The following is a 15,941-nucleotide window of genomic DNA, read 5'->3' on the forward strand; positions in this document are numbered from 1 at the left end:
AAGAAGCGAGAGTATAGCAGCGAATATTATTATTTATATAAAAAAGCATTCGCACACAAAGAATTGATGAGACCTATTATATCCATGGGAACCTGAATTATCGACGACTATCAAAATACGTAAGGCACTTTGCATCGTGTCAATCCCATGCTTACCTTAAGAAGTTAATAATTGAGAGAAGAGTGAGAATATATAAAAAAGACTCTTCTAAAATTGTTTACAAATCTGATATTCTTCCGATTTATAAAAACAATAAATTTATCACCGCGCGTTCTAATCGCATTATTATCAATGTCGACTTATCAGTAGCTTGAAGTTCAGTCATTTATATCGACCATTTCCTATTTTAACGACGCATTCTTATATTACCGGCGGAGCTAGTTCCTTAGCCAGCTCCATATGCAAAAGATGCGAGGATATCGCAATTGAGATGAAGCGAGAAGAAATAGATCTCCGCATGCTAAATATGTTACCCTAGTTGATTCGACCTTTGTGCGTCATATAGCTTATACTGTCCGACAATAATTTTTCTCGCGCTTGTCGCCGCATTCGCGAACACATGGCTAGTATCGTACCGGCCATGATACAGAAGAAACCACAGCCGAGTCCCACTATTGTACTGGCCACTGTAGATCTCAAACATACTCTGTCAGTTGTAGGCTCGCTAAATCCTATGTAAAAAGAAAAAAAATATATAAATTTTTATTGAACACTAGTTTACAAATTTTACAAATATAAGAAGGGCAAAGAGCCAAAGTAAATCTATCGAACAATATTCAATTATTTAAAATTTAATAAAACACTTTAATAGATCTTTAAAAATTACAAATTGGAATTAATAGGAAGAGACTCGCGCCAATTCTCGCATGTACTCGAGATATGTGAGATCTATTCATATAGCACCTCGCTCTAAGACACCTCCAGGCGTCTAAGGCAGGCTCCCACTACAATGCCTTACTGATGAGTCCAGTAGTGGGGGCCGGGACGAAACGCAGCAGTGGATGATAACAATATTTTCGCATAGATTACCACACAGAGCCAAAGACGTTTCGACTCCGATCCGGGTCATTTTCAATGTTACAAATTAGAATTAAAATGGATAACGAATACTTCTTTTGATAATTAGTATTCGGTATAGATATAGTCACATGTTGATATGATAAGTATAAATTGATCCTTGTCAAAAATACAAAAGAAGCAGCAAGTCCATAATTAAAATTCTTCGAAGTCAATTAATATAAAATATAATTAAAACAGTGTTAGTTATTTTATAGTTCCTAGTTATGGCACAACGACAATATTCTAGTTAATGAATTTATTATGATTTTTTTACTCAATTTTATTGAAGCATCGTATATATGCAGAATTAAGATTTGCAAAAGATTTTATACTTATGCGAGCTTTGTTCATTTTAAATCAGCGCTGGCCATAATGCAATTATGATAAAAAAAAAAAAAGTAGAGCATCTCTTACTGAACGCGGCTATGATAAATGCATGACTTGACATGTAATTGTTCTAACAGTAAAATGTTATGTTTGACATATATATGTATTATATATTTTCTTTACCGCTGCGAGAGAAGCTGGTGGAATTCTGGAACAGTTCCGTATCCGCCTCGCCTTCTTGAAGAACACGAAGAGACTGGAAGAGGTTCACGTTCTCCGACAAACTAGTTGCCAGCGTCGATGGTCCATCAATTTCCGACACTGACCGTTTCACTACATTCTTCGCGTTTCTCCAATGGCAAGGTTGGCTCTGAAGTACGGGTGAATCATTTCAGTTAAAAATGTTTATGAAACTGGGATATACTTTATATTTTCGAGCAGAAATAATAGAAACGTGCAAAATGACATTGAAACATTGCTTGAAAATTTTAGAATACTTTTTAATATTACTTTTCAAAAGTTAACAATTTTATTGCAAAAATTCAGAACGTAATATATACCCAAAAATTAAATACGACGCACACACGCATAACAAAATATTAAATTTTTACGTTTATGATAGAACGTATTAATAACTAAACTATTTCAAAAGTAAATATTTTCTAAAATACTTAATCAAATATAATGAGCGTAACACTTAAATAGATTAAAGAGATAAACAGATAGCAAGCTAACGTTATTTACCATCAATTTGTCATCAATTTGATGTTAAAATGACGTTTATTACGACATTTTGATGTCAAAATGATGGTAGTAACATCTGTGCTTACTACCTGGTTTAAATAGATTAAGAATGGAATGAAATCAAGTAGTAATGTAATAAAAAATATTTAGTTACCGGACATCTTCCGTGGCACATGCGAACATCGCATTCGATATACAGAGCCGGCGATCCTGTGAACCTAAAGGTCTTCATATAAGCAAAGACTTGTGTCTCGAACAGGCCGCTCTCCGACCAGGAACCACGAAACCGGCTGATCAGTTTATCATCAACCGGACATCCGTATTGATCGATCAGTTGAATCCTTTTGTTTCCGCCATTATGAGCGTAGCAGTCATTTACGACGATATCAAAACCATCTAGAAAAAATTTAGCGTAAATATTCACATTTTTTTTATCCGAAAATCATCAAGTTACTATTTATAAAAACGGTACTACATAAAAAAACGTTATAATATAAAATATATATAATACTATAAAATAGAATATAATATAAAATATAACTCATAAATTCCAGTGGATATAAACAAATTTAAGAAAAGATTATAATTTCAAGAGAAGTTCTGTTTTTAAAGATTCATTATGATTAGATAAAAAGCGATGATTAGCTTCATAAAATATATATGTCGTCACGATAACAAAATCAATTAGTCATAAGCGGCAGGATGAGAATAAGATCTGACGTCCTCTACCTTCTGACACAGATTTGCATGACATAAGTGATGTAGACGTAAATACAGAAGCCTGACTCGTTAAAGTACAGACATCTGTCGTTACGTCAAAAGCACATACATTTTCATATCTTCTCGCCAGCATTTCCGCATCTTTCGCAAATTACCGAGCTTAGACTGACTAGCTGACTGACAAAGTCTTCTGCTGTTCATCTTATACCGTTATCGCTGTCGAATGATAGCTTGGCAGAATCGTACGTCATATGATTTGACTGAGCGGTGTGTGTGTAAAAAGAAAACCCGATACACGAAAATACGTATTGTAAACAATTTGCAAACAGATTTATTTTTTGTTTCAATATTACAGACTTTTCATCTTGAATTGTGTATTTATCGCTAAAAAAATATACAATTATAACGTTACAACGCGATTTATTGTGGTAGTATTTTATAATTACATTTCACACACAAACAAACATTAGATTCAATTAAATTAAACGCTTCTAAGAAAGTAATAAATTAATTTATGGTAAAAACACAAAGTGATTATAATTTAATCGATATCCCTTATAGAAATTTAATAAGATAGCGATTAATTACTTATTTTTGGTATTAAAAGTTATTTAGTTAGTTTCCTATTTGTGTCTTTTGTTTATTGTTCATTTCAAGTATTGTAAATCTTGTAGGTCGAATCCATTATGCATTCTGCCGATTTTACGTGGCGGTTAGGCTACGTATAACGCTCACCGTATTTGCTGCGCATGTAGATAATGAGAGTCAGGGGATCTCCGACGCGAACTGGTCCAGCCACTCTAGTTCCAGTGGTCCCGTAACCGTATCTGATTTCCATGTAGCACTCCGGAGGCTGCAGGGTGAAGACTACGGGATTTCCCGTGGCGACCCTGGAAGAAGGTGGGTGCGTAAGAGGCAGGAAGAATGCGTATCCGTTATCTCTCGCGAGCAGTACGGCCTACTTCGCGCCAGCAGGATAGCACAGATGTTAGACATTATCGTAGATATTACGTAAACGCCTCGCGTGAAACGTTCCATCGAGTTCGCGTAATCGGAGGTTTCACGTCGATGGATCACGTCGTGTAATACCTCGCGTGCATTGTGAAAACGACTCTGAGCCTCTGATCGATATGACCCTTTGTACTGTTTCTATGAGCATGGAACCCGCGACGTTTTGAGACATTATTGGTATACATTAATTTCAAAAGTAAAAATGATTCACCACTCACTCGACATCGAGAAACGGAAATGTCACCGTCTTCCAAAAGTCGTAGCCGTACTCGCAAGTCACTTTGAAGTGTTCGTCGAACTCCTCTTCTATTAAGGGATTGTACTGCACTGTGACCGTGTTCCACATAAGATTTTTCTGGAAAGACAAGAGTAATACGTCAGTTGAGTTTTATTTCTCACGTGTGCGAATCCAGTGGTAATAGCGGCGTGGCTACGTTCCCGCGCGATCTACGCGCGATGTGACATCTAATTTTCTCTAATTATCCAGATTAAAAATAAGTCCCTCTCATTTTTCCCTGGTGTTGTTAATCATTATTATTCCTTGTCTACCGGCGCCGGTGCACGCTAAAATAATGATCCGTCATTCCGTGATGCACTCGGCGCTCGTCTATTTTACGTACCGTCGGATTCTTCCTGCTGTCCTGATGATGAGTGTTCTCGCCGAGGGTGCCGCACCGATTCAACTGAATGTAGAACTCGTAGTAGTCACGGCCTGTCCCATTAACGTACATGCAGTCGGGATCGTACGAGTAGCCTGCAATTAAAAGCGATTATTCTTGTTCATGCGGTTGCCTATGATACGACCGCATTCGAGATATCGAATATCAACCGATATCTAGTCTATCAAACGATCTACCTCGCGGCCTTTCGACTACACAGAGCGCGTTGCGTGAAGAATATAGGCGGGACGCTGCGATGCGTTTTCATCGCGCGAACAAATGAGCGGCGAGGAATACGTGAGGAAAGAAACGTAAAGTATACTCGTTAACACTGGAGTTAGGAAGTCGGGGATTAAGGTAATCTGACTTCTTAGTTGTCCTCCTAGAGATTCAATCAGAAAAGCCTCGCAGTGTTTTACGAAGCTGCCACATCCGCGTTGGTTACAAAGGCGCTCAGCTCATTATTGAAATATATTGATTAACGCCATTAACGGGCTTATTAACGATCAACGAGAGAATTGTGGATTAGCAGAATGGATATTAAACAGATGCGAGGTTCAAGAAGAGGTCGTCTTTCTCATCGGAATAATTTTTAAAAGAAATCACTCGACGACGATGCCGTTTTTGCCGGTGCGTCCCTGCCAGAAGGCATGGCCGCGATACGCTTCTTTCGAAATAACGGAAGTATCTTACTAGACCGGACAGATGGACTTACGACGGCGAAAGAAAAATTCTGACGCGGCCGATGTGGACGACCGCCGATCGCTTTACGATAATTTCCGCCATTACCTCATTAGCGCGGACTCGTATACTCGTCTCACTGTCTGCCGACGTAATTGCGGATACCAGCAATGCAGTCAGTTATGCAGTCACATATTTTAGACGCAGTATTATGTCAAATCTCTTGACCGTAATGGAGAGTGTAGCGTAAAATTCCAAACACCGTCACTTTTTCATCGCACTACTTGTATAATTCGCGTCGCAATATTTACATCAATCTTTTGTCAAAAGCAATTTTTAAACTCTGATCTCATCACGTTATCGGTTGGTTATTTACACGCGCGATTGATATTGCAAAAATATAATAGAATTTAATATCAAAATAATTACGAGTAAATTGCACGATGCTAGAAATAATTATTCATTAATACAAGTCAATTTTACGCCATTAATTTTACCTGCTGAATACAAGAGGCCGGCGAAAGATCCGTTGAATCCGATTCTGATTTTCATGTAATCGTCTTGACATTCCGCCTCGATATCTGAAATGTAAAAAATAATTATTAAACAAGTAATTATTCAATTAGTCGATTAAAAAAAATTGTATAATAAATTTTTATTTTTATTTACACGCTTTTCCTAAAACCTACGCTTTTTTTGCGATCAAATCTACATTCCGTGATTTTATATTTCATTATACGTATAATTATGTTGACTCAGCAGCATGATAAACTCTCTATCTGCATTTTATAATTCTTTGCGAAACCAAGGTCTAGGTGGAATCTTTGATGTCGAAAGAGAAATGGAAAACTGTACATGTAGGTACATATACAAACTGACAAGGACAATCGACGTGTCGTGTCTACCTATTGTATCTGTATTTATTATAATCAAAATTAAATTTTAAATAATAAATTAATGTGGTAATTATTTTATAAAGTATTATACACATTAAAGAATAAGCTAATTTTTCAAATAATTTAAACTATATAAACCATATATATATATATATATATAAACAATATATCATTATATATATGTATATAAACCATATATATATAAACCATATTTATACTATTTAAATAAAATTTAAAGATCTTTTTAAACGAAAATTTTAATTGACGATTGACAGCAACTTTTACAGGCAAATTATTTGTAGCAAAGACTCTATCTTATTTGATGAAACACAAAAGCTAATTCTCTTTTGCAAAAAAGTTTTCTCGATCAGGAAGTGTTCTTAGGATAGCGCAAATAGCGTTACCATATCGGGTCCGGTAATTGTCACTTCGAAACGTGCATTCGTATTCAACCGAGAGTCAGTCACAGAAGATGGCAACGTGTCGATCGGTTATTGTGTGGGCGTATGTTCGCGGCCAGGAGATCCTGTCGTCATTTGTATGAGGAAACCGGGCGCGGAAAATCGCAGATTCGCGGATAGGAGCGAGTGGAAAACCGGTCGTCGATGACGAGTGAAAGTAAGTTGGGGGTCCCGTATAGGCGCTCTTCGTGGTAAGGAGCCGTTTCCACTGTAGTAACGTAACCGCAAAGCGGAATGGAGATTGATGGAGGATGAAGATAGTTACACTCGAAGTGTCCGCCGATGATACAACCTTTTCGTTTCATGACCCACGCTCATCCCACGCGCACCGTCATCGTAGGACGCGTGGTATCCTCGCATGACACCTGAATATCATCATTGGATGTCATATAAGGATATCATCGCTATCGAAGTATAGGGGATTCGCAAAATTAATTAATTTAATTTAATTTTGATAAATATAAACTGTAATTGACGCATATATTTTTTTCTTCTAAAGAGGATGTCTATAAAAATGGTATAAAACTTTTATAGTAATTTTAAAATCAGCTCCAATAGATTATTAACGTTTATTAGAGTAAATAAAAATTAATTGATTATTTTTGATTCGATTAGATAAATAGAGGAAAAAAGATGAGAGAAAGGCTGACACGCGCGCTTGTTACAGACTCGTAGAAAAATAAAGGATAGCGATGGGAAGATAGTTACACCGGAGGCGCATGCCGATGATACAACCGTTCCGTTTCACCCTCGTCCTACGCATCGCGCCGGTCGCGAATGTGTCGAGCGCATTTTCGAGCGGCCGTACGTACGTACACGCACGTATACGCAGGCGCTCATTAGAATTGCGGATACGTGCTTTGTGTTCATCGTCCGGCAAAACTCTGTCAGTAGGCAGACAATGGGAAGGAGTTGAGCAACGCCGATATTTGCTAGAATGTGCCGAGAACGATCGCGGAAAGGCGCGCGGAGGATATCGTCGGGTATATACCTTTAAGATACTCCGCGGTGCCTATGGTTTTACCATGTTGGCTCCAACTTTTGAGGCACAGCACCTTTATTTATCGGTCCGAATCCAAATTGCGGCTGGAAAGCATTCCGAGAGAGGTATAAAACGCGGTAGAAAACCTCGTGGGAGAAGTAAAAGGGAAAGAAGTAGCAAAATGGACTCTGAGGACGTATGAGAATCGAGTGTTGCCGAGGAGGATACATTAAACCTAATGGGCTCTCTTTCGCGTAATTGACGATACCGCGGGTGGCCTCAAGTTCCCGCAGAGAACGAGCGGCTTCGACTTTACGACTTCATTGAACCAGCGAGCTTCATAGGCCGGGCGTAGCATTCGTCATTGCCAATAGCAGACTCATCCAAATGTTTTAGGAAATTTACCGTAGCAATGCGATCATCGATCGTCCTGTCGTCTCGAAGGGCTTCGGCACATCTATCTTTTAAAAAATATACAATCTGATTGATCGTACGGTCGAGTTTTCTTAAATGCGTGTAGAACGATTTATCACAATGAAGTAGAGCGAAATAGATTTATGTGAATCACTTATAACTCGATTCTTCTCGATACCTACACTATGGAAGAAATCATTGTCTTGCAATTTAAAAAAAAAAAGCGGTGCTGCACCTTCTTGTATATAAGCACACGTTGTAGTACCTTGGAATTATAATTTTACAGTTTTATAGTATCGATTCTTTATAAAGTTTATGAATAATAGATGATCGTATCTTCATCTCGCAGGAATAATAGATATCGGTAAAGCAAATTGCCGTATAATTATTTAGTTAAGAAACATGAAATGATTGCAAGAATTCAAAAAGTGGTGTAATAGACGTTCTGGTCGAATGAGCGAAGGGAACGATGCGTCGTTAAAGAATTTTTCTCACAACGCGGTTTCCAGGATGGCCGTAATTTTCCGCAAAGCGTAATTAAAAGGAATCGCGAAGGGCGGCTTGAGAACGGCCGGTATACGATTCTATCCCGTAAATATTATTTATTTACATTATCATGAAACACACTGTAATTTTCTCCGGGAGTATCAGGCAGTGATGCCTGCTATGTTGATGACCCGCCATATGCACGGACACCGAGTGCTCGGGCATTCACAATAAACTTCGATATTCCTGAAAAGTCGCATACGCGGCCGATGAGCGTAACACACATACGCGTAACATAGGAAATTATACACGCGCGCGTAGAAAATTAATTTTGTTTTCACAGGACGTTGTCTATTATTCTTTCGTAACGGGATGTTACACCGACGTTATTAATGTCTTGTTCTACTGGCATTAATTACTACCGCACACCCGCTACACGAGATTAAAACTGAAGCGACCGATTAAAGTCTTAATGAAGCATCATTGATTGAACCTTTCGTGGAGACAGGATTTTGAGAACAGGAGATATAAGGAATTCATCCTACAGACCAATTTAGAGGTAATGATTCCATCGCTGAATCGTAAAACTGTGATTGTGTGAATTTATTATTTGTACGAATGTGTGCGATTCGCACACAAACGGCATTTCTCGACGTAACATAAATTAGACGGAAAATCGATCGCTATAAAAGAGCCGGAAAGAAATCGTAAAATAATAACTGCAGCTTGAACAATCTTTCTGTATATTACACCATATATTACACCATATATTACGGTGTATGTATTCAAGATAATATTAAATCATTCAAAGAATTCCCGCGGACTCGACGACATAACTTCACGTCATCGTACGCGTCGGCACGAAAAGGAAAAAAATAACGTAACGGCCGCTCATAAACATCATTTTCATTGCGACGCGGCTCGTCGCAATTTTCTCGCAGAAAAAGCAATGCCAGAAACGAGCTCTGTCGTCGATTACCGGCGCTATAACATATATATACGCGACCAGAAGATATCTGCACGGGCCGTGTTCGAGTTTCCACACGAGGCAATCGTGATCCAGATGCGGATAATGATGATCGCGCGGGATGATGATGACGGTCCTCTCGGGTCTCGATGACGACGACGACGACGACGACGATTGCAGATGCCAGATCGAAGGTGTGCTGCAAGCACACACGGTGGTGTATCTCTGCCTCCGTACCCTCGATGAGCGTCGTACGACTTTCCGACACCGTTTTAATTGCCTCCTCTCTAACGGTAGCCATTCGCCATCGTACTCTGAATTCCCGGGCGCGCTATAAGGCTGAGGAGATGGACGGATATATTGCGCGGAGCGCGACTGCGATTCTTCCAAGTCAATCGACCGAGACACCGGAGGGAAGTACTTTGTCCTATAACGCGGCGCTATTCCTCGCAGAGGCTTCGGCCTCTTGCCGGACAATGGAGAGAAAAATAACGGCTCGACATGCTAAAGCGACGACAACACAGTCCTGTTTTTCCTCCGAGGCACACTGACCCACCAGACCGATACCGTGGATGCTTTTTTTGTCAGCGCTTTCATTCGGACGGGAAATATAGCGGATCCCTCGTTTACGCCCCGATATTTATGCTATCCCATTATTCAAACGTTCTCTTGGTCTAAATACATTCTGTGAAGTATAATCTCTTTCTTGCGTGGACGCAATAATGTAATCACAAGCTAAATTGAGTCGATAATCCATTATCGATCAAATAAAGATTTCTGTTGGCTCTATAGATCGACATAATCAATACCCTTTCGTAATGTATTTCCGCTGAATTAGCGTCTTGATGCAAGCCGCCATTACAGCTACTTACAAACCAGGAAATTTCTATTAACTCGGGGAGATTGTGCGGGCTGAAGAGTAATTGCCTTATACAGCGTATCCACTTGATTTATATTTAATTTACTTCATCGAAAAAGCGCAAGCAGATTGTCGAGACTATTAATTACGGCACTTACGAGAACCCGTTTATTTTAATAAATTATCATCAATTCTGTTTATATAATAATAATGCAATTTAGCAAAATGATAAAAGCCCGCTGCCTTCGTACTCACGTTGCACTCTCGTCGTGTTGGGCCTGTACCTTCGGTGCTCGCGATCCCAGGTTTCTGGATGTCTCCTCCAGTCATCGTCGCCGACTACGCCTGTACCTCCGTTTCCAGAAAGGCCCTGCAAACCTTGAAGAGTTTGAAGAGCCTGAAGATTCGGATTCAATGAAGGTCGATTCTTCAATGAAGGTACTGGCAAGTAATTGCCGCCATCGCCAATATACACGACCTTCGAGGGGAAAGAGAAGAATTTATTAACATAATTATTAATGTAATTTTAATATTTTAATTTGTGTCATAGTATAGATAATTGATCTTTGCATGACTTATCATATATCGTGATCTAATATGTTATTTCTTTGATAATTATGAATGTATTATTTATATTTTCAATTAATTAACCAATTAATTTAGTAATTAATTAAATACATGTATTTTTTATGAAGAATAAATAAAGTTAATTGGTCTTATACAAAAAGAATAATTTTGCTAAAAAATATAAATTTTTGTTGGACGCAGACCTGAAAATTAATGTTGTTAGATCATTAAATAATTTTGTTGAAAAAACTAGTTGTTAAAATATTAAAATTTGCAGTGACAATTTAATGACATTTTAATATATGAAAAATTTTTTTCATTATATGCTTAATTAAATTAAATTAGTACACGTAATGTTCACTCAATTACTTCAACTCAGAATTATTAGAGTCTCGCAAAACAGTTAATAATCGATGCTTATATATAATAGTTATTACATATTATAAGCATTATATTAGCATCACAGAAAACCATTTAGTATATCTATAACGTTTAGATTTGATCGTTTACATTAATACTCCTAATAAGCAGTCACCCGTGACAAATTTCTGATGTTACTAATGATATTTATATCATTAACATTAGGGGGGGAGTTCGGAAAATGAATACGAAGAGTTTGCTAACGAGTCGCAAGTAGTGATTTGCAGGTTCAAAGCCGTTAGCCCGCGCATTGCGGTTGCAAGCGGGATTCCGACAAAATATTCTCGCGTACACAGCCTCTCGCGCGATACGGCTATGCAAAACTATCCTGTCGAGCGGGAGCCCTGACCTCTCCTACGTTAACGATCCGGTTTAACCCTCAGCTTGTACGGATCGCTACCGCTCGAACGGTGAGAAAGGGCGAGAGAAAGCATCGGGGGTCGAGACCACGACGAAGAGGAGAAACACGCGGAAGAGGGAGGCACGGCGGTGTCGGCGCGGCGTTGGCGGTGAGTCCAGGCAGGCGAAAAGGGAGAGAACCTCTGACGAGGAAGTCTGAAAAACGGGCAGCACGAGTAGCGCGTGACTAACGCTTTACGAGCTCATTCCCCTGTCCGAGCGTGGGTACCCCCGAGGCATTCCATCCGCGTACGGGTGCCGTGCGCAAGAAGAGTAGACGCAAAAGAAGACCGAATAGGACGACGACGGCGGGGGCGGTCGAGGGGGAGGATATTGTACTTTGAGCCGCTTGTCAGCGAGGAGTCAGCGAGCACGACGCGAGCACGACGCGAGCACGGCCAGATAGATACTTACTCGGGCGAATCGGAAGAGAGAGAAGGGGGAGGACGGGCACGTGGTTAGTGGTGAACGCGAAGCGACGAAGGAAGGAAAAAGTTGCGAACAGCCTCTCGCGATACCGCCGTGACGAAAAAAATCGCCATTCCATTCCGCGAGTCGTTACCTCTCTTCTTTCCCTACCCCCGTTCTTCTCTTCTCGCCGTTTTACACTGTTCTCGACGTTCGATATACGCGACATAGGTTCGCCACCCTACCGCGCGCCCAGATCGCCAGGGAAATAGCTCCTCTTCACGGATTCCACTTTTGAGGAATTTCAGGAACTCGAGTACACGATGCTGCCGGGAAACGGAACAGACCCCGACGAGCGAAGTGGCGTACGGCGTTTATGGGCCAGTAGAGTAGTTAGGAGGATCGTTCCTCTGGGGCCCGGCGAGCGCTCTGGTGTCTGATCTACGTTCCGCGGAAAATGACTGGCGGTCTTTGAATCTTCCGCGGTATCTCATCGGAATGTATTACGGACGATAAGTGCCGATTACCTCCGACTCCTGCTATGCTTAACTACGGCTACTTTGGCATTAACTGTATACTGGGCTACGTAGGAAATGCAATAACACGAAATGCTTCTTCGTGTCGAATGCGCGGCCGATTCGTATCTCATCGGAGCTCTTCGCACGACAACATCTTTTCCGTTTTGTGGGCACCTCTTCGAGGAACTTATTAGTTTCAATTTAACACAAATCTATTTCCGATAACTGTTTCGAAAATTAACATTTGTTGGTAGCAATTCAAGGTAATATTTGTACGCATTAACATTTGTACGCATCCGGCGATGGGAGCAATTTGACATTGAATTCAGTAGCTTGTGTATAATAAGAACAATTTCTTTAATGATCATCGATATCCGTGATATATAAGCTCACGTTTCTTCAAAGAAGAAATACCAAGTAACCGTTTAAGTTTTCTCTACGTTTTGTTCTACAGGAGGAGCTGACGTCACGGACGGGACCAGATTTTTTTCACCTCAGGTGAATGTTAATTTCTTCCGAGGATTTTATTTGATCAAGTCGGATCGAGATATGCACATTCATGTAATCATTAACGGTAGCGCGGTTAGAGTGTCGAAAGTCATTAAGTCGAAGTAAGATCACTCGGTCGGCTTAAATAAATGCACTTACCTCTCTAGAATTTTTTCTCAAGATTCAATTATTCGTCGAAGTGTTACGTAGATCGAATTCCGTGCAAGCGTGAAGTAATGCAAAAATGTTATTAGTTATGAAAATGTGCCAAACACAGAAAAATTAACTTTTTATATTAATTTTACGCTGTGCGGATGTTATGTCAATTTTTATCACATTAATTTTCATAAAATATGTGATAAAAATATGTGATAAAAATAATTATTTTAATGACTTAATGAAATATTATAGATTTGTGTATATTTAGCTAATATTTATAATGGATACTTTAATAAAACCATTCTTTCCATCCGTGATTAGCGGGATTAATGATTTCATAGACGCACAGTTTCTGTCTCTCGAGGCGATTTAAAATTGTTGAGGAGACAGCTTCGAGCTATGCATTGCATTTCCGTGTGATTAGTCTTCGCCCTCCAATCGGAACGGACGGAAACACGGCGATACGCAGAACAGATGAAATTGATCTTGTCTCCCGTTTCGCAACGGAACGCTCGTAGGCTAAATAAACTGCTTCTGGGTGCTCTCTCTCGAGTAATGGGGCCTTTCCCTGCGGAGAATCACGCGGTGCAAGAAACGATTTATCCGCTCGCAATTTGCGATATAACGAAGGTCGCGCACGGACGTAGCCGCGAGCCGCGATACCCTTTCTCTCTATTCTACTGGAAAACTGGTTCATATTTTTTCGCGATCGAAATCGATTCCGCTCGAAAACTAGTTTAAAAGCAATCCGTAGATCATCGATAAAGAGCGATTAAAATCAAAGGAATGGCCTTTATATTCCGCTTTCCTTCCCACCGGTGTACTTCTCATGCCGATGCACCAGGCAACCTTTTGGCCCTTCTGCCCTTTATTTAAAAAGGGCCTGCGGAATTTTCTACGTGCCACGGAAAGGGGGAAGATTATGGGGATAGAGTATAAACGCGCCTGTATGTAATAATTGATTTTTGTTGAAAATTAATTACAAAACTGCGGCCGCAGTCGCGATTTTATCGATACCGATCGCGCAGCGAAGACGAGAGTCACACGAGGAAAGCAAGACGATCGGCCGCGTCATCCGTGGATCTTCAGCAGGATTTTTCCGCTCGATCGAGGACACGCCGAGGCGTCGTCTTTGCTGCGGTTAACTGTCGGCACTTCCCTTTTTTACTCTCTTGAATATCGTAGCGGATGCAGAACACCTGCATCTAGGCCTTCTCCGGCCTTGCGAGCGAGCATTCGTTAACGAGAAATCACGCAAAACTGAACAGATGGGCAAGTATCATTCCTTCACTTCCTTTTTTCCATTCCCCGCTCTCCTTTAGCTCTCTTTTTTTTTTTAATCCACTTTTGAGGAAACCGTTTGCCAATTAAATATAACTGGACGTACGGCAGATGCGCGCGCATCTTTCTCCTCTTACTTCTCTCACTTTCCTCTTTGTTGTCAGATATACTACGATATTTATTGTCAGAAATCTGTAGTACTCGCGAGAAAAGATTTTACTGTCCATTGAAATGTCTGGCTTTGATAACTCGATAGTAAAATGTAACGTTAAAGTAATTTTTTTTATCTCAATCAACAAATTAGCGAGTTGATTAGTAAATGGATTTTCGAAAATTGTGTAGCAAAATCTTACGGTATCTGATTGCAAAATATGATATTCCAGGCAACTTAAATCCGACGGTATCAATGTTATCGACGTTTCATTGGTTTTTCTTGCGCAGGCTGTTTTCACCAGTCAATGTTGCACGGAAAAATAAGTAAATGTTTCTATAAAGGTAACGGAACAAAGAAATAACAGATCTCGGGGAGAAACTTCTTGTGTAATATCTATCATGAATTTCAATAAGAAAGAGCGCAACGCGAAACAAATTGGCGATGCGTGACTTACAGTATCGTGGTCGCTGGCCTCGTGAGTTAACGCTTCTCTGGTTTCGTTGTGAGAGGAGGAGGAGGAGGAGGAGGAGGAGGACTCATCCTCTTCGGGTCCCGATCCGCTGCCAGCCCAATAATCCTCGGTCGTGTCGTCGATGACAGAATCTTCGGAGTTTCCTTCCACTTCTGTGTTCTCATGGCTGCTCGCCTTTGAAAGGAAAATTGTCTCTTATGAGCTCCTGTGTCCTTTGCGAGTTAAAATGTTACGGGGGCAAGATATATATTTACCTTACACCTCAGCGTGACCACCGTCAACATCCAGACGCAGATGTACCTGCAACAATATGTAATTTGTATTAAAGTTATGTGGTAACTCGGCTCGCGATATGTAAGACGCGTCGCGAAGCAACGAAATTTCCGAGGTCGCGTTGCAAAATACAAAATCTTATGAAATATATATATAATATCAGAATATATAAACTTTTTTCGCTTTAAATTCGAAGTGTATTGTATTAGAGCATTGCGCTCTTAAAATATGACTTGGGAGAGTTACGGTTTCTAACGCAACTTGCTCTTACGCCATCATCGTGGCAACCAAGGACGATGATGTGAAGGCCGTTATACGGAGGAAAGCGATCATGATATTAGTAGAAGCCTCCGCGAAACGTCGAGCGGACAAGACGATTGTAAGAATAGCACGGAAGGAATGCGATTAGGCAGGAAAGAAGAGATTAACTCTCAGATTTAATGATATATATAATCCATGTGTATACATATATATATGTGCGCTTATGTGTGTGTTATGTGTACGTGAAAGCCTAAGTAATGCGGATCGTAATGTA

General features: G+C 40.1%; 1 protein-coding gene across 1 annotated transcript; it reads right to left on the reverse strand.

Annotated features, from left to right (window-relative positions):
* Nucleotides 1-474: 474 nt before the first annotated feature.
* On the reverse strand, nt 475-15,739 carry LOC108779962 (uncharacterized). The gene is made up of 11 exons (XM_018547540.1): nt 15,678-15,739; nt 15,388-15,433; nt 15,116-15,307; nt 10,522-10,744; nt 5,699-5,782; nt 4,482-4,615; nt 4,080-4,216; nt 3,586-3,740; nt 2,285-2,526; nt 1,570-1,756; nt 475-671 (listed from the first exon to the last, which is right to left on the reverse strand). Exons 1-11 carry the CDS (start codon nt 15,737-15,739, stop codon nt 475-477), a joined length of 1,659 nt encoding a protein of 552 aa, XP_018403042.1.
* Between the last annotated feature and the right edge of the window lie 202 nt (nt 15,740-15,941).

This window comes from Cyphomyrmex costatus, unplaced genomic scaffold, assembly GCF_001594065.2.
Source record: "Cyphomyrmex costatus isolate MS0001 unplaced genomic scaffold, Ccosl1.0 scaffold122, whole genome shotgun sequence".
Classification (NCBI taxonomy): Eukaryota; Metazoa; Arthropoda; class Insecta; order Hymenoptera; family Formicidae; genus Cyphomyrmex; species Cyphomyrmex costatus.

Excerpts from the sequence above, each read along its gene's own strand:
- LOC108779962 (XM_018547540.1), bottom strand. The coding sequence starts at position 15,739 with ATGATCGCTTTCCTCCGTATAACGGCCTTCACATCATCGTCCTTGGTT. Across the intron at positions 15,434-15,677 it reads TTGGTTGCCACGATGATGGC|GTACATCTGCGTCTGGATGT; the intron begins GTAAGAGCAAGT and ends ATATTGTTGCAG. Across the intron at positions 4,217-4,481 it reads ACAGCAGGAAGAATCCGACG|AAAAATCTTATGTGGAACAC; the intron begins GTACGTAAAATA and ends TTGTCTTTCCAG.